At 56.2% G+C, this 17,966-nt stretch overlaps 1 protein-coding gene across 2 annotated transcripts in view; it reads left to right on the forward strand.

The window, feature by feature from the left end:
* Window positions 1–17,966, forward strand: part of ADAMTS2 (ADAM metallopeptidase with thrombospondin type 1 motif 2) — a 217,824-nt gene that overhangs the window by 189,262 nt on the left and 10,596 nt on the right. For both annotated transcript variants that reach the window (XM_082723550.1, XM_082723551.1), the window contains exons 12-20: window positions 2,527–2,702; window positions 3,186–3,319; window positions 8,657–8,780; window positions 9,674–9,754; window positions 11,440–11,606; window positions 12,764–12,923; window positions 14,736–14,868; window positions 15,705–15,912; window positions 17,430–17,559. In XM_082723550.1, coding sequence (XP_082579676.1) covers window positions 2,527–2,702; window positions 3,186–3,319; window positions 8,657–8,780; window positions 9,674–9,754; window positions 11,440–11,606; window positions 12,764–12,923; window positions 14,736–14,868; window positions 15,705–15,912; window positions 17,430–17,559 — 1,313 coding nt within the window. The remainder of the gene's footprint in view (window positions 1–2,526; window positions 2,703–3,185; window positions 3,320–8,656; window positions 8,781–9,673; window positions 9,755–11,439; window positions 11,607–12,763; window positions 12,924–14,735; window positions 14,869–15,704; window positions 15,913–17,429; window positions 17,560–17,966) is intronic.

Below are 17,966 nucleotides of genomic sequence, written 5' to 3' on the forward strand. Positions count from 1 at the left end.
ATGAACGACTCAGACCAGCCCCTTCGTGGGGCAGCCCGACCCAGCCATCTCCATTCACCTCCTCCACCCACCTGGACCCCCTTGATATTTGGGTTGGGGCCCTAAGACCTAAGCCTGAGTCCTAGGGTTCATCACCCTGCCTTGGATCCTACCACAGCCTTGCAGGATTGGGTATGACTTTATGTTCATGTGTGTTTTTCTCGGAGAGCAGGGCTCTAGTTTCATATCAACTTCTCAAAGGAGCCTGTGACCCCAAAATTTAAGCCCTCAGGTACACGGTCTCTTAGGCCCTTCCAGATAGGCTGGGTTCCAACCTCTGCAGCAGTTCCCACACCCTGCTTGGCCAGGCCCCAAACCAGCCCCCAGGGAGCCAAAGGGGGTCAGCACTCTTGGCTCTGGGCAGAGAGGTCGAGTCCACATTGGTCTGGAAGGGATGTGCGCTGGGGTCCAGCAGTAGGAAAGCCCAAACCCCAGGGGCATCAGCTCATGCCTGGAGAACTCTCTGCCTGCTTCTGACCAGTTCCTACCTGAGGGCTTCAGGCCCCATCCTGGTAAGGTGCAAAGTACCCCACCTTCCTCCTTTCAAGCAGTCCTGGGGCTATTATGCCTGCCTCTGGATGACAAAGGAAATGTTAGGACCCCAGAGGCTCTGGGGTGCTGGGTGAGGACCACCAGGGTTCCCAACCCACAGCACAGTACCTGGCGTGCAGCAAGGCTCAGGACCTACGATGAGTCTCTCCTGCCCCTTCATGTGCTGATGGAGTGACTCAGGTCCAAGCTGCACAGCTGAGAGGGCAGATCTGGCCCAGTGTCCCAGCATCCAGGCCTTGAAGCTAGTGCCTGACTCTGGGTGCTTTGGCTCCAGAAGACCCATCACCAGGCCAGTCTTGAGGTTAGGGAGGTGGGCTCCATGTTCTTCTGTCCTTCTGAACCTGGTACTCTAGGGAGTTTCTACTCCTCCGGCTGCCCCAGCCTCCTTGGTGGCAGCAAGAGACCAGTGCAGCTGTGACAGGAGCTATCTGTTCGTGTCAGCCGTCAGGCCCAGTGCCAGCGCTCCCTCCGCAATAGTGACGGTCAGACAGCACTGTCAGGGTGCAGTGACAACTGTTCCCACCATCATCAGGCAGCTGCAGGGCCCAGAGCATTTCAGAGTTCCTGGGCTCCACGCAGCCTCTGTGTCAGCAGCCCAGGCAGGCCCCACGTGCCTCCCCTTTCAGTGCAACCTCCCCGGGGGTGACAGGGGTGACCGTAAGCCTGCGCACTGTCCCAACTATAGCTGCAGCCCCCTGCTTGTCTGTCTGCAGCCTTCCCTGCAGCACAGAAGCCAGCGTGGCAATGCTGCGCAGTTCCCAGCTTCCCCTGCTTGCTGGCCCGGGCTCCCCGTGTGTCCTTCGTGCTCCCCACTCTGTCACCGCAGAACCACAGGTGGTCTAGTCCCCGGCTCTGCACTTGGTCTTCCTCACCCACCTTCCCTGAATTCTCCAGCTCACTTTCTAGTTTGGAGTTTGCCTGGCTCTCCATTGGAACCAGAACACCTCCTTCCTGCTCCTCACTACACCTATCGAGGGGATGCCCTTGTCAGTGACCCCATGGGTAGTGGCCGTGGTCTAAATCTCAGAGCTGCTCCTGCTTTTCATCCACCCCATCTTGGGTGTCTCCTGCCGCTTTCTCCACAGATGTCTTATATCACTTTTCCCCACCACCTTCCCTCAAGAACGTGGCCCTGGGGAGGGGCCTCAAGGACGCCAGCCTCACTCCTTGTCCACTCTGCTGTGCCATGCACAACCACATTGACCACCCTGTTATATAGGTAGGGTGACCCTTGCCCAAGTCTCCGGTGGGGCCTCAGGTCCTGCTCCGCACTGCCATGCCAGGCAGATGGTGACGCTGAAGTCCCCAGCTCCTCCTGGGGTACAGTCCCACGGCTGGCACCTTTTCTGGCCTTTGCCATGGGGCTAGTGCTTTGTGGGTGAGTGCTGTTCTCAGAGAAGTGAGGGGTTAGGAAAACTCAGCCCTGGGTCCCTGAAGTCGGTGGGGGGAAGCCAGAGAACAGTGTCTGCTGCATTCCTGCCCCTTGTCGGGAACTTATGCAGCAGTATTGTGCTGGTTTGGAATTGTTCTTTGAGTTCCCACCATGGGTCAGGCACAGTCCTAAGCCCAGATGTGGAGGAGACTCCCTCACTTCCTCCATCTTGGGATTCATGTCCCAGGAAAGGGCAGAGCCGTAACAGGCAGCCACAGCCCACTGTTGGTTCAGTCACAGCGACGGGAGCTGGGGGTGGGGGTGCACGGGGGCCCAGCTGATGCTGCCTTCCTGTGGGAGTCCCAGAGGGAGGGATTACCAGTCCCTTTATGCTTCATGGATGAGGGGGATTGCCTGGGCCCTGCAGCTAGGACAGGGCAGGGCTGGGTCCCTTCACTCTGCACAGCTGCCTCCCACACCTGAAATTCAGGACAAGTGGCACACCATGTGCTAGCCTCTTCCTGATGGCACGGAGCTACAAGGCCTTCCTCTTTCTCCTCCAGCCCAGCCAACGGGGGCCGCACCTGTTCAGGCCTTGCCTACGATTTCCAGCTCTGCAACTCCCAGGAATGCCCTGATGCCCTGGCTGACTTCCGTGAGGAGCAGTGCCGACAGTGGGACCTGTACTTCGAGCACGGCGATGCCCAGCACCACTGGCTGCCCCATGAGCACCGGGATGGTGAGCCTCCAGGGACAGAGTAGAGCAGGTGCTCAGCGGCAGTGCCCCAGGTTGCAGACAGGCTGCGGCTATCAGCAGAGCCCGTGGGGGCCCAGTCCTAGAATTTTTAAACATACTGTGGGAATGGGTGCCAAGGCAGACAGGGTCCCCATCCTGGAGAGAAGCTGCAGTCTGGAGAGAAAGGCTGTCAGAGCCTCTGGGATCTGTGCCAACATCAGCCTGGCTCTGTTGGGAAAAGCTCTTCCTAAATCCAATAGCCTGGGGCCAAAGTCCCCAAGGCAGACTCGCCAAGGAGGTTGTAGTCACCTGTCCCCTTTCACTTTCTGTCCCAGACCCAGGGCAGTCCTGTGAAGGCCAGGTATTTACCAAGAAAAGTCTCAGGAGAGCTTCTCCCTTGTATGGTGCTTCTCTTGAGCAAACTTGGGGAGCTAGCGAGCCGTGCAGCTGGGCCTCCTCACCAGCACCCTGCCACTTCCCTTCCAGCCAAGGAGAGATGCCACCTGTACTGCGAGTCCAGGGAGACTGGGGAGGTGGTGTCCATGAAGCGCATGGTGCACGATGGGACACGCTGCTCTTACAAGGATGCCTTCAGCCTGTGTGTGCGCGGGGAGTGCAGGGTGAGTGCCGTGGGGATGGGGGCACAGGGGTGTGGGGGCCACAGCTCAGGATGTTGGCTTCCTGGGGTTATGGGGCAGCCTCGTGGGGGCTAAATGCCTGGAACAGGGAAGGCATGATCTCTTCCCTGTGCCAAGGGCCCTCAGACTTGAGTGTGTCTATGGGTTCCCGGGCAGCTTGAGGGCCCCACCTCAGAGGTTCTGACTCTGTAGCTCGAGGTTGGGCCTAGGCGCATGAATTTTACATGCTTCCCTGGTGGTTCTGCCACATGTGGTTCACAAGCGACCCGTTCCAGAGTGCTGCCACCTTCTCGCACTCTGCTGGGCCCAGACAGCTCATTCTCCATCAGGGCAGCCCACCATGGGGCTTGCTGGTTCGGCCCTTTGTAGAAATGCCCTTCTGGGTTTTCCATTATTGCGTCTTTGGCTTCAGTCTCGGGCTGTCACAAGAAACAACAGTGCAATAACCTTGCATTACCATCATGGCGTGAGCAGAGGCCTGCCCTCTGCCAGGCTCCCTAGAAATAGCTGGAGGCCTACCTGGAGTCTGATGAGGCAGGGCCGATTGTAGGATCATAGAGGCTGACTTCTGTCTCATTTTCCTGAGACAGAATCTTCAGGAGGCCTCAGGCAGAAAGCCTGGCAGATTGCCGCAGGCACCCCAGAGAAAGAGGGCGAGGCCAGGAGAGTGAGGAGGTAGGGTGCGGGGCGGCCAGACTTGTGCTCAGAACTTCTGTCCACTCACGGAGGATGGTAGCCTGCAGCAAAGGAGGCTCCTCCAGACACAGTGGCCAGGGACCAGAGGGGAGCCACCCTGCTTGAGTCCGGCATGGAGGCCACGGTGCACAGTCCGCTCAGGCTGTGAGACCACATACGGAGGAACAGAGACAGCAGCATTGCCTTCGTTCCTGCAGGGTTTTAATTTATGGAGGTGACCTAGTGACAACCTAGAGAGGCCAGTGCCATTGAAGGAAGAATGAGTTACTTAGGTTTCCTGAGAGAAAGGCTCACTTCACTATGCAGGGCCCTGTGGGGAAGCGCCAGGTTTAGTCAGGGGTGGGGGGATAAGGAAGGGGTTGGGGGGTAGAGTTTTATGGGGGTTTCCTCAGGAAAGGCAGGCCGGACCCAGGAAACAGTTGAGGATGGGCAGGATCTGGGCTAGAGGGGAGGCGCCGGCTTCCTGCCACCTGGCCTGGGGATGATTCCTGGCAGGGGAAGTATCAGCTTGTGCATGAGAGGCCGATCAAGGTGGTTATGGAGAATTGTTTTACATACGAACCGTGCTCCCAGACCAGCCCTCTGCTACCCATAAAAGCAGGCATGAGGGAGGGGCAGCCTGTCCCTAGCCAGCAAGTTCAAGATCTCAAAACACTGTAAGAAATGGACGGGGTAGAGCTGGGTGGAGTCGTCGGTTGGGCATCTCACTTGGTTTCAGGTCAGGTCATTATATTAGGGTGGTGGGGTTGAGCCCTGTGCCAGGCTCTCACTCTGCCAGGAGTCTGCTTGGGATTCTCTCTCTCCTTCTTCCCTTCCCCTTGCTCATGCGTGCATGCTCTTTCCGTGTCTGTCTAAAATAAAATAAAGTCTTGGGACGCCTGGGTGGCTCAGTTGGTTAAGCAGCTGCCTTCAGCTCAGGTCATGATCTCAGGGTCCTGGGATCAAGTCCCACATTGGGCTCCTTGCTCGGCAGGGAGCCTGCTTCTCCCTCTGCCTCTGCCTGCCTCTCTGTCTGCCTGTGCTCACTCACTCTCTCTCCCTCTATCTCTGACAAATAAATAAAAATCTTTAATAAATAAATAAATAAATAAATAAATAAATAAATAAAAATAAAGTCTTTAAAAAAAAAAAAAGAACATCGTAAGACACAGAAAAAATTTAGAACCATGACCAACACCAGCAGTATTACATTTAGTAATAGAAGTGGCTTTAAGCAGCAACTGCGATATGGCCGCAAACATAATAGAGAAGCCAGAGCACCCATTCACTGTCTCGGGGGCTAGAGCTTCACAGCACTGTTGACAGTCGGAGAAGAGGAGGTGAAGCATTTCATTAATGGTGATTTTGAAGGAATGACAGCAGGATGAGCAATTTCTTGCATCATTGGAAAACAGAAATATTTATGTTTAATGTGATCATATAGCAGAAGTTCTAAAGCAAAGGAGACAGGTTGGGACCACTCTGAAGACGTGAGTAGTAGTTAAGATGAGGTACCAAGTTCTCACAATGCCTGGGGATGTGCAGCCCTTCTTGTGAAAGTATCTTGTGCTGGGTCAAAAATCATGCCCGAGTGGACGCTGTCAATTAAGGAATATCAAAACACGACTCAAGAAGGTTAAGAGTGAAATAACAGCAGAAGACGCTTCAGGAGAATAGAAATCCATGTGCGCGTACACATGTTCACACAGAGAAAGGAATGAAAAGAGTAGCAAGAATTAAATGAAGCCAACAGAATAAAGGGCACAGTCCACTGCCCTGAGAAAGTAATAGTGAGTCATCAAATATATCATCCGAAAATGGCATTGAGAAAGGCAGAGATTGAAAGAAGCTAGCATCTGTCCTGATCTGAGGACTCACCTGCAGGATTTCGTAACAGAGGGGAGGGGAGGGAAGCAGCACCTCGTGAGCTGTGGGCCCTTCCCCGTGGGACAGGGAGTCCACCATCTCCACCAGTGTCCTCCAGCCCGGCTTGGACTGCAGCAGAGTTCAGCTGCCAGCCCTCTCTGGCCATTGCCTCAATGGGCAGCAGCCACACAAAGCCTCTTGGGGACACAGGCCCTCCCCAGCCTGAGCCATCAACCCCAGTAGGACCACAAGTGAGATTTCAGACCCACACAGTGACCCTGGTTTTCATTAGTCTCTTCTACTCAGTTAATGTCTTACGCACATGTTCCCCCTTATTCAGGCGCTGAATGTTAGAATGGCATCTCCTGAAGGTCTGTAGACACTTACCAGGGATGCAGTCCCCCCCCGCCCCCCGCTGTGGACAGTGCTTGCTTGCTCTGGGAGGTCAGGCCTCCTGATGAGCCAACCAGCAGCTGCCCAGACAAAACCGCTCCTCTCTAGGGCAGGCCGGCTCCTGTCCGCTGTGATTATTAGACATACCTCGATTCCAGAAAAAATAAAAGGTGATTAAAAAAATGCCTGAGAAGTAAGGAAAAAGGGTGACAAGCCATGTTAATATCTCTGGAGTTCTGACAGACCAAGTACTTAACTTATTCTGCTTTCCCTTTTGCTCACCTCTTGTGACTCTTGGAGAAAAGTCTCCATTGGAACACGTGTCTTAAAATGTAGCCTGTTGGCTTTGTTTTTCCTCTGTCCAATACCCTCCTTCTGTTCCAGCCAGCTGAATTTCTAATTAGTGTTTGGGTTGTACATGGGCTGCAAGTCTTTTTAGAAAGAGCACATGAGGGCACCTGGGTGGCTCAGTGGGTTAGGCCTCTGCATTCCACTCGGGTCATGATCTCAGAGTCCTGGGATTGAAGCCCGCATGGGGCTCTCTGCTCAGCAGGGAGCCTGCTTCCCCTTCTCTCTCTCTCTGCTTGCCTCTCTGCCTACTTGTGACCTCTCTCTCTCTGTCAAATAAAAAAATAAAATAAAATCTTAAAAAAAAAAGAAAGAAAGAGCACATGAACCAGTGAAGAGCTTCTAGAACAGAGTTGGTCCTCTGGTAAGGTTCACGAAATGACATGGGTTTCGGAGTCTGGAGTCTGGGGAAGCACCTTCCAGATGCTGCTTTGTTCCCTGGCACCACCTCTCACCTGCCTCTACAACTCAGAGGCTTTTTGCTTCTGGTTTATTCTGTCTGAAAGAGAGCATGAGTCCCCCTCGGGTGAGAGGCTGAAGCAACCCTTCTCACAGGGAGTTAACTATCCTGGCCTAAAAGCGGGTTCTCCCCGCCCCCCACACCAACCCCAGCCTTCCCTGAGGAAGGGAGCCTGTGACTGTTTCCAAGGCCCATCTCCTCCCCCCCAGCAAGAGCTCCCACAGGCTGGGCTGCTCTGATACCATGTCATGAACATGGAAACCAACTCAGAGTGAGAGCAGCATGCCTCCTGAGACCACCCATCTAGAAATGGCAAGTGGGCACATTTGGTTCAGGCTTCTGTACCTTTAAAGACCAATGTTTTCATTTGGTCTTCTTTTTTCCCTGGTAGATTATGTTGTCTTCCTTGGCTAATTCCACCCACCCCCCAGGAACCATTATAATAAACATGAGATGTTCATTTCAGTGATTGTTTTTCACCCCGCTCACTTTCAAAAATGATTCAAAGGGCTTATGATTACACCAGAATGGGTAAGACCAAACACCATCAACATCTGTCCACACCTTCAAACATGATTCATGAACCACTCCTCTGTAGCCTTTTCATGGTGCAGAGCCCCTGCCCTGCAAGGCCCTCGTGAGACAAAAGTCAGAAATCAAAGAGCAGAGGGAGAAGTGGGTTTTTTTCCAGAGAAAGGGAGCAGGGATGACCTTGAAGGGAAAATTGGCTCTGAGCTTCCTGGCAGCCTCGGCAAAAAGGAAAACCTGTCACGCTCTGATGCACTCTTAAGACAGGCAGAGGGAGCCGACTAGCTCAGAGGATGGGCTATCTTCCTTGGCTGAGCTAGGAGAGAGTGGCCTCCGGCGACATGCGCAGGCCCATCCTGCAGGAGCTCCTTCTGTGGAGTTCCCTGGCCCTGGGAATGGTATGCTGCCATAGCTGTGGAGAGTAGAACCTGAACTTGTTACTACCTTGGCTGGGTGGCCCGGTCAAGCAAGCAACCCTGCTTAGTGTGGAATAATTCTGACACTGGAGTAGGTGATACTGAGAGGATTTCTTGAATGAATGGAGTTCCAGTTATTCTCACCAACTCTTGTCAAATCCTGCACAGATACCCCAGAGACAGACTCAAGGGGGCATTGTGTTCTTGCGGCCTGCAGGCCCAAGCTTTGGGTGAGAGCCCCAGCCAGGCTGCACTGTATGGCCCCTGGGAGAAGGGCAGAGGCTAGGTCTGATCCACAGCCACTGGGACAGAGACATCCATGCAGAGGCTAGCTCGCCAGGCCAGGCCAGGCTCGGCAGGTGGCCCCAGCCAGGCTGTGCAGAGCCCTCTGAGGTCACACTGTCCAGATGAGCAGAGGAGGGGCAGGAAGCAGCATTGGTGGCCTGTGGGTAGGCACACAGGGTCTGTCTTGCTCCAAAGCCCAGTCTCCTGCCTCTGCATCAGAAACCTCTAAGGAGGGTGTAGGCCTGAGCTGCAGGGGGAACAGATGGCAGGGCCCTGGGGGCACAGATTGGGTTGGGGGCTCAAGTGGGCAAGGGTGTTGAGTACACACCGCACACCATCCTCCTGCAGAAGGTGGGCTGTGACGGAGTGATCGGCTCCAGCAAGCAGGAAGACAAGTGCGGTGTGTGTGGAGGGGACAACACCCACTGCAAAGTGGTCAAGGGCACATTCACACGCTCCCCCAAGAAGCTCGGTGAGTGAGCCCCTCCCTCCACCCCCGGTGCCTGATTTTCTGCTGTACCTGGCAGGATGGGGAGGAGGGGGGCACAAGAAGGGGACGGAAGAACCTAAGTCAGGTACAGCCTGAGCCAGGCTCCAGGCTGTGTGGGGAAGAGAAACCTGGATCTCAGGGGTCAGGGCAGAGAATGCCAACATACAGGTGCACAGGGCAGATCTCAGTCTTTATTTGAGGGCCGGGGCCTGCATAGGGCACCCCTCCCTTGCCTTCCAAAGCTGCCCAGCTGGACTCTGGGTCCTTTGCTCCCTGCCTCCTCCCTCCAGCTGGCTGTCAGCAGGACTGCCCTGGGCAGGCCGCAGAGCCACACGATGGGGCTGGGGAACTGGGGGTCCCGGGCCTACCTGAGCTCTGGGAGAACAGCCATGTGGGTGGGCCTGCAATGACTATACCACTGTCCGAAATGGGGAGAAGCCACCTTGGTTTGCCTCTTAGAAGAAGACCATGGCCTTGACTCAGAGTCGGCACCAGGGTACAGAGTGATTTTCCATGGTCCCATGAGAGCCCAGGGGTCTTCGGTTTGCAGATTAAATGGCTGAGGTCTAGGAGGCCAAGCGGTTTGCTGAGAGTCTACCTCCCAGATATGGCATGTTAGCTTCAAGCCCAGGTTTGGCTCCGGGGTCACCCTGAGGATTCCCTTGAAGTGTCCCATGGAAAAGGCCCAGGGAGCACCTGAGGAGCAAAAGGGCTTTGGCCAGCTGGGACATAGTACCTTTCCCATCAACCCTTGTCCAGGCAGGTGGTCAAGCCCGAGAACCATGGGGCCATGGGTGAGACCCCTCTGTGTATTGTCCACATTCCAGTGGCCTTTTCTGACTCACTTGGCTTTATCTTCCCACATCCCAACAAAGGTTACATCAAGATGTTTGAAATCCCGGCAGGAGCCAGACACCTGCTTATCCAGGAGGCAGACAGCACCAGCCACCACCTGTGTGAGTCTCTGAAGCCCAGCAGTTCTGGGTGTGGCTAGAGAGCCCAGGGGCAGAGGTCAGGCTGGGAGGCCCAGCCTCTGCTCCACCTCCCTGTCCCTGGCTCAGCCCACTGGGGGATCTTTTCTGGGGTCTTCTCCAGGTGGAGAGGCTGGGGGCTGGGATCCAAGGGCTCCTGGCAGCAGCTAAGGAGGGACATGTGTCTAAAGCATGCTGTACTCCTAGCTCACAGAGTAGTGACTGCCTACCTCCTCTTCCATCTTAAGGCCAAGGGGGAAGGCTCCCCCTACCCACTGGAAGGCAGGCAGAGTCTGCAAGCAGTGTCTGGGCAGCAGCCCCCACACCAACAAGAAAGCACCCTGGGCTGGCCTGCAGATGGGGTTACAACCTATATTTGCATATTTCCAATTAGTTTAATTTTAAACTCAAGAGATGCTACCTGGAATAGGGCTTTTTGGCATTTCTTGCAAATGTGTTGCTCGTACTACTCTGAGTGCCCTCTGAGATTGCTGGGATCCCTTACAGGCCTTCACCTGTCCTCACCCCCATCAGCTAAAGGCACCTGGGCCCTCCCTCTTGGGTGGTCATGGGCTGAAGTCCTAAGTGATGCTGGGAGTCATGGGGGAAATCCAGACAAATCCATTCTCCCAGTTTGGGCTCCCCCCGTTCCCTTGTGCCATGGAGACCGGACCGGGTCGGGGCTCCCCAAGTGCCACTGTCTGGCACCCCCACCAACACAGCGAACACCCCACTCTGTTTAATGCACTTTGTTCTTTCTTCCCTGTTTTAAGAGGAAACTATATTGCTACCCAAAATGCAAAACCACTTGCCTTAAGTGGAAGGAAAAACCTAAAAGTTGGTTCCTAAAGGGAGAGACAGACACTTGAATCTAAACACATTCTGGCTGCAGGCTCCAGGTGTGAGGCCTGATCTCTCTGCGTGAGAGGAGCCAGGGTTGATGGCCAGTTGAGTGTCTGCAGGCCCCTGCTAAGGTATCTTTGTGGGGTGCACAGAGAACTGCAGGACACTGGTGCAGGGAACGATTTCCTCCTTCTCGGATCCCTGTCTGGGGCCCCCAGTAGCTGCCTTCCACACTGTGGGATGCATGGGGCTTCCTGACCAGCCAGTTATTGGCTTCCAGACACCTGCTGATCCTGGGGTATTCCATGTGTCCTGTGCCACCCCCTGGTCAAGCTCGGTCTCTGAGGATGTATGGGGACCTCCTGAGGCACCAGGTTGGGGTGAGGAGGCTCTGCCTTTCAGCTGGACCTATGCTTACCCCATGGCAGGAAGCTTCACCCCAGCCCTGTGCCCTAGTGTCCAGCAGATGCGCTGCACCCAGGAGGTGGGTGCGGGATGTGGGAGATAGTGGCTCTGAGTCGACTGGAAGGAGGTGATCCTACAGCGGCTGCTTGAAACCCCCACACCCCCAGGGACTGTGGGGCAGATCCAGGAAAGGGCCCTGGGCAGGGTAGCTTCAAGGCCGAGGCTGGCTCCCATGGCTATCTGGGCTTCCACTGGCACAGGCCCCTAGCAGAGGGCAGCTGGGGCAAACAGAGATCTGCTCCCCATCACTCCCCTCACCAGTTGAGACCTGTGGACCCTCCCCGCCTCTCTCTCCAGTGCACCCAGCTTCTGCCCCTGAGTGATCATGGCTGGGGGTGGGGGCTGTCTTCTGCTATTCTCAGCCGTCAAGAACCTGGAGACGGGCAAGTTCATTTTAAATGAAGAAAATGACGTAGATCCCAATTCCAAATCCTTCATTGCTATGGGTGTGGAGTGGGAGTACCGGGATGAGGACGGCCGGGAGACGCTGCAAACCATGGGTCCCCTTCACGGCACCATCACCGTGCTGGTAAGTGGAGGCAGGGGCCAGGCCTGCCTGGGATGGAGATGGAGGGGCTTCCTGGGGCCCCTGGACCTCCCTGTATCCTTTGGACCCCTCTTGGAAATCATCTCTGGCCTGCCCTTTGGACCAAGGGTCTCCATCTGTCAGACTTGGAGCCCTGAGACATGAGATTCTGGGCTCTGCTCTGCACTGGGCCCTGGGGTACAGCAGTCCAACCCTCCCCTCTAAGGGCTTCAGTTTCCTCCTCCAAATGACATTCGTGGCCACCTTTTATCATGTCTGCTCATGTCTGCCATCCCATCCAAACCTTGCAATGCCCCAGGAGTGACTGACGGGGTTCAGGAGGTTAGCCTCCCGGTTAAACCTGGCTCATACCAGACTTTGTCCCTAAGCAGGGCTAAGCCCCAACTCTTGTGTCCAAGACCCACTTCTGGGTGAATCCAGAATCCAGAGGGGTGAATGAGAATCCAGAGGGGGCTTGATTTTCTTTTCTTTTTTTTTTTTTCCCAAGATTTATTTTTAAGTAATCTCTATACCCAATGTGGGGCTTAAACTCATAGCCCCAAAATCAAGAGACACCCATCCCGCTAATAAAGCCGGCCAGCGCCCTAGGGACTTGATTTTCTAATTGCTTTTTGGAAGTTAATTTCTGTCACAACAATAAGATGTTTTATTTGGGAAAAATGTAAAAGACTCTGGATAAGGCTCACAGGCCTTTAGCTCCTCTGTGAGAGTGAATGGTTGGGTTTGGGCACCTGAGCCCAGGATCCGTGTGTGTCACACATGTGTGCCCCTCTGCTCAGCTCACCTCACTTGCGGGGACTTCACCCCTGGAAGTGCCCTCAGCGACCTGCCAGTGCCGTGAACAAGTCAGCCGCATAAACTAAGGTGAACTCGAACAGAAACACACATAAAATTTGGCTATGTAATGACAGTGGGTAAAAGTACACTGACCGGAGGCTGGCAGGACCCTGGCCCCATGCTCCTCCCCGCCAGCCATGGTGCAGGATTGGTGAATCCGAGCTTTCCGACACTTTCTAGAAGATAACCATGGCCCATAAAGAGAACCGACCATACATGGGCCGGGGCATGTGTTTCTAAACTGGCCGGCGAAGGCAGGTGGACAGCACAGCGAACGCACTCACGGCCATCTCTGGGCGCAGGTCATCCCACAGGGTGATGCCCGGATATCGCTGACGTACAAGTACATGATCCATGAAGACTCACTCAACGTGGATGGCAACAACGTCCTGGAGGATGACTCCGTGGGCTATGAGTGGGCTCTCAAGAAGTGGACTCCCTGCTCCAAGCCCTGCGGTGGAGGTGAAGGGTATTCTCAGAGCTGGTCGCGGGGAGGCTCCTGGGAAAAGGGGTTCCTGAGCCCACGGTGCCCTGCTGACTGCCTGGCCTGAGGGACATGCTCAGCATGAGAAGACTGGCCCAGGGGCAGGAGGCCAAGGCAGCAACCCACCTGGTGGGGGGTAGAGGGTGGGCAGGAAGGGGGTGCTCAGGGCAGCGGACCAAAGGCAGCCAGAAGGGCTTGTGGGCATTGGTGTTACAGCATGGAGCTGCATCGGGAAGAGAGGGTCTGGCCTGGCACGAGGCTGGTGTGAGGGTGGCATGGGTAGATTAGGCCTCAAGAGGCAGGCCCAGGAAGGACTCAGGTCATGCTGGAGACCAGGAAAGGGGACCCCTCTGTGGAGGTCACTCCCCACACTTATTCAGAAGGGCCTCCCAACTGTCCTGGGAGGGATGGGGCTTCCTGCAGAGGTGTCCCACCTGCCGTGGACCTCAAACAGTCCACAGCTGGGTGGGACATACAGACGGGCAGGAGATTTCTGGTCTCCCACACGTGCTCACTGCTCCTGAGGGGCTAGATGAGCTAAGAGGCAAGAACAGGTGGCCAGGACAGGCTCTGTCAGGGTCCCACACCTAGAGGACTGAGAGGATTTTGCCAAAGAAGAGGTGACTGCTCCCATGGCCCAAGCAGGTGGACAGCTCCTTCTGCAGGGCTCCCACTTGTGCAGATGGCACCTCCAACCCTCCCTTGAGTATGTCCTGCTGACTCTCCCTCCTCTGTATCTCGTGGACCTATCTGCTGTTCCGTCTGCCCAGTGCTGACACCATCCTTGCTCCCCAGCTGGCCCTTGTGTGTCCACTGTCACCCCAGTGTGAGCTCTTAAAGGTCCCTTCTTGGCATCCCTTCCTAGTGCCATAGTTTTAGCAGCTCCGTCCACTCTTTGGATAAAGATGAGATTCTCCTCATGGGCTGTGTGGTCTGGGCAGCTTGCTGACCTCTTCCACTGCATCAGTACCCCTACCCCTTGCCCACCAGGCCCTGGCCACACTGGCCCTAGCTGCTTTTCCTGGACATGCCATGTTCCTGCCTCAGGGCTTTTGCACAGGTTGTCTCTTCCCTGGAAGCCACTCTGCTGCCTTCCCACTAAACCAACGTTCCTCCATTCTCTGCTTTCTAGGACCTCTCCAGATACCCAGCTTAGATCAGGCTGTCCAGCCACATTGTCTTGTGACTCACCTGGTAGCCTGGGGTGTAGAGACGTTGGAGTTGTTGACACACTGGGCTTTATAATTCTTGTGGGGTCTGTCCCGTGCATTGTAGGATGTTGAGCAGCATCCCTGGCTTCTATGTGCTAGATTGCAAGTGGCACCCCCCAACCCCAAGTTGTGACACCTAAGTGTCCCAGATACTGCCCGATGTTAAAATCGCCCCCTTGAGAAGAGCTGTCCTAGACTCCGGTGAGAGGAGCCTTGCAGGCCATGTTTCTGTGTTAAGCCATCTCCAGGCTCATCACAGGGCCTCCACGTGGGTTAATTCGAGGTAGAATATGTGGCTGAGCAATGGAGAGGAAATAGAGCCCTCGCTCCTGCCCCAGGAAGCCAGTTGAGAGACCAGGGAACAAGGTGGCCACTCTCCCCTGGCCTCCCACTCGCTGAGCCTGGGGTGCTGGGTGGACATGAGGCTGGATATCTCCAAGGCCAGGCCCTGGCACATTGCCCCCCCCCCCCATTAGAGGGCTGGGGAAAAGGGGCTGAAGCTGCCCATGGAGCTGCTTCTCTATGCCCCGTGGAGGGGCCACACTGCCCCATGAGACCCCTTCAAGCTCTTGTCTTCAGGCTCCCAGTTCACCAAGTATGGCTGCCGCCGGAGGCTGGACCACAAGATGGTACACCGAGGCTTCTGCGACGCCCTCACAAAGCCCAAAGCCATCCGCCGGGCTTGCAACCCACAGGAGTGCTCCCAGCCAGTGTGAGTGCCCGGGGCCACCTGGCTCCTCCAGCCCCAGTTACTCAGAGAGACAGGCCTGTGCATCCCTTCTTCAGAGACCCCAGCCTGGGGTCCCGTGAGAAGAGAAGGCAGATCCCCGGGGGCTCCTGGGGAGGCAGGTGCGGGCTCTAGGCCCTGAGTGGTGCTGGCCATCACATCCCCTGCCGTGTTGGTGGATTTTTTCTCCCTCAGCATGTGTCATGGGGTCTAAGACCCCTCAGGCTGTGCGGTGCACCCCTGCTTTGCACATGCTGCACTGAGACGGTCATGTGTGTCTTAGAGATGATGACATGTGCTAATGCCAAGATGGGGAAACTGAGGCTCAGTGGGGACTGGCCATCTTCAGGTCCTGTGGTAGATATTCCCCAGGCCGCTCATTGCGGCAGCTGCAGCCTTGATCCTTTAGCCCAGGGCTTTGGCAGGGCTGCATTTCCGGGCCCAGGTTCCTTTCGCAGGGCCCTGAGGGGAGAGGGTGGTTGGTACTTAGGCCTGGGGGGGCTAAGTGGGGACAGGTGCTGTGGGAGTCCACCCTGTTTCCCTGAAGGGTCTGTGATGTCAGCAACCACAGAGGGCAGAAGGCAGAGCCAGGAGCCTGAGAAGGGACAGATAACCAGGGCCCTCCATGCCCCCACCTGGCCCCAGCAGGGTCTGCAGCAGTGTCACCTGCTAGATCTCAGTCAGAGCCCCCGTCAGGCTCTAGGCTGTCTTCCTGATAAAGGGGAAGATGCCCCAGGGAGGCGGGCTGCCTTCTCTCTGCACCCCTGGCCACAGCCCAGCCAGCTCTCCAAGGGGACTGACCTATTGCTCTGCCCCCACAGGTGGGTCACAGGTGAATGGGAGCCTTGCAGTCAGAGTTGCGGGCGGATGGGCACGCAAGCTCGCTCTGTGCGCTGCGTACAGCCCCTGCACAACAACACCACCCGCTCCGTGCACACCAAACATTGCAATGACGCCCGGCCCGAGGGCCGTCGGGCCTGCAACCGTGAGCTCTGCCCTGGGCGATGGCGGGCTGGACCCTGGTCCCAGGTGAGAGGGCCCCCTGGCCTCACATCCTCAGCCCCCAAACCCAGCTTGGGCAGGACTGAGGGGGTCAGAGCGCTCCATGTGGGTCTGAACGCAGTTCTTGGCCCAGACCACATCCTGTGGGTCTCAGGGCACGGTGGAGGCCACACGGTCCATGTTCTGTTGAGAAACTGACTGGAATGGGTGTTTGCACTGCAGGGCAGAGGCTGCCATGTGCTCAGGAGCTTAGAGTCCTGGGAGAACGGGGGCAGAGGGGTGGTCTTGGAAGACCAGCCAAGCTGGTAGAAGGGAACATGGGGGAGGGAGGACTTGGACCGGGACTGGCTGGTCTCAGGGGCTGGAGCAGCAGTCCAGGGCCAGGGCTAAGCTTAACATGAGTACTGACACCCAGCTCACAGGCCTGGTGGGTCAGGGTCCTCAAGACCAGCCTCGGGCTCAGTGATTCACCGGAAGGACTCACAGGACTCAGACGTCATCATACCCACAGTTATAGTGCATTTCAGCAAATCACAGGGTAGAATCAGCAAAAGGGGAAGGTGCGTGGCCGAGCCCAGAGGAAGCCACGCACAAGCTTCCAGGTGTCCCCTTCTGGTGGGCTCCCAGGGCACACTTAGTTCTGTCAGCAGCAGCGTGGGACAGCATGCATGAAATGCTGCCAGCCAGGGGAGCCCCGTAGGCCTGGGTGTCCAGGGGCTTCCAGGTGTGCCTGACTCTGGTTATCCAAGCTCTAGGCCCCCAGGTGGGGGAGCAAGTGCTCATCGTCAAACACACTGTTGGTACAAACTAACTGGACAGACTGGTGCGATGTGACTCGGGGCGTTAGGTATGCAGAAACGCTCTCCCCAGACAGAACATCCTACGAGCATGGTCCCCAGGAGCTTCCCAAATCTTGGTCCTGAAAGCAGGCCTTCTTTGGGGCTCTGTAAGGTTTGAGAAGCCTGGGGACTGCCAAGTCCACCATTTCCTGCACTGTGTAAGGTGAGGACTGGGGCATTCTCCCGGTGGGCCTGGTCTGAACTGGGAGCCGAGTCGGGAGTGTGGGTGTGATGGCTTTGGGCCTGTCCCCATGCAGTGAGGTAGAGGGGATGCCAGGCTGGAGGGGCCAATGAGGGGGTTGGTGGCACAGGCCCTTGTGTCCAGGGGTCCTCTGCCACAACTCCTGGTCTCCATCAGAGCATTCCCAGCAGTCCCTAGCGTACAAGAGGCTCTTCGTGTCCTGGGTGGGCTTCCTTCAGCCAGAGAAGGGAGATCCCTGTTGAGAACCTGGAAGTGTCAGGCTTTGTACATTTGCTCTAACTCATAGTAACTCACAGAGATAGGCCCATGTGTCCCCGACTTCAGAGACTTAGGAGGTTGGGGCAGCCACTCAAGGCTGGGCAAGGCAACACTGGCCTCTAGCTCATACTCTACCCTCTGCCCTCCACCACCTTCCACGTGTTATCAGGTCACATGTGTGGGGAACTCTTTGGGGCCCAGCTGACCAGGGAGGCAGGCCCTGACTTGTGACTCTCTACCTGCAGTGCTCAGTGACCTGTGGCAATGGCACCCAGGAGCGGCCAGTGCTGTGCCGAACTGCAGATGACAGCTTCGGGATCTGCTGGGAGGAGCGGCCTGAGACAGCCAGAATCTGCAGGCTGGGCCCCTGTCCCCGTAAGCCTCCTGCTGCCCCCAGTCCCAGACCCCAGTGTACAGCGGGCCCGGGTGAGGAGGACTGGTCTGGACTCAGCATTTGTGACCTGGAGGGAGACACTAAGGGCTGATCTTTCTGTAGTCAGAAATGGGAAGAACTCAGCCCTGACTGTCTTCCTGGCCACTCCTCAGTGGTTTGGGAGACAGAAGCAGATTCATGGTGACCACGTGACCACCACCTCCTGACCCAGTGGGGCTCTGCCAGATGAGGCGCCCAGGTCCATGCAAGAAGGGGGTGCCTGTGTGAGTTGGGGTACCCATGCAAGGAGGGGGTGCCTAGTGCCCTCTGAGGAGAGCAACCAGAGCACTGTCTGCATGCAAACACTTTTGGTCCTGGAAAAAGCTCAAGATGTGGACCCCACTGTGAA

Source organism: Mustela nivalis, assembly GCF_964662115.1.
Source record: "Mustela nivalis genome assembly, chromosome: 3".
Taxonomy (NCBI): domain Eukaryota; kingdom Metazoa; phylum Chordata; class Mammalia; order Carnivora; family Mustelidae; genus Mustela; species Mustela nivalis.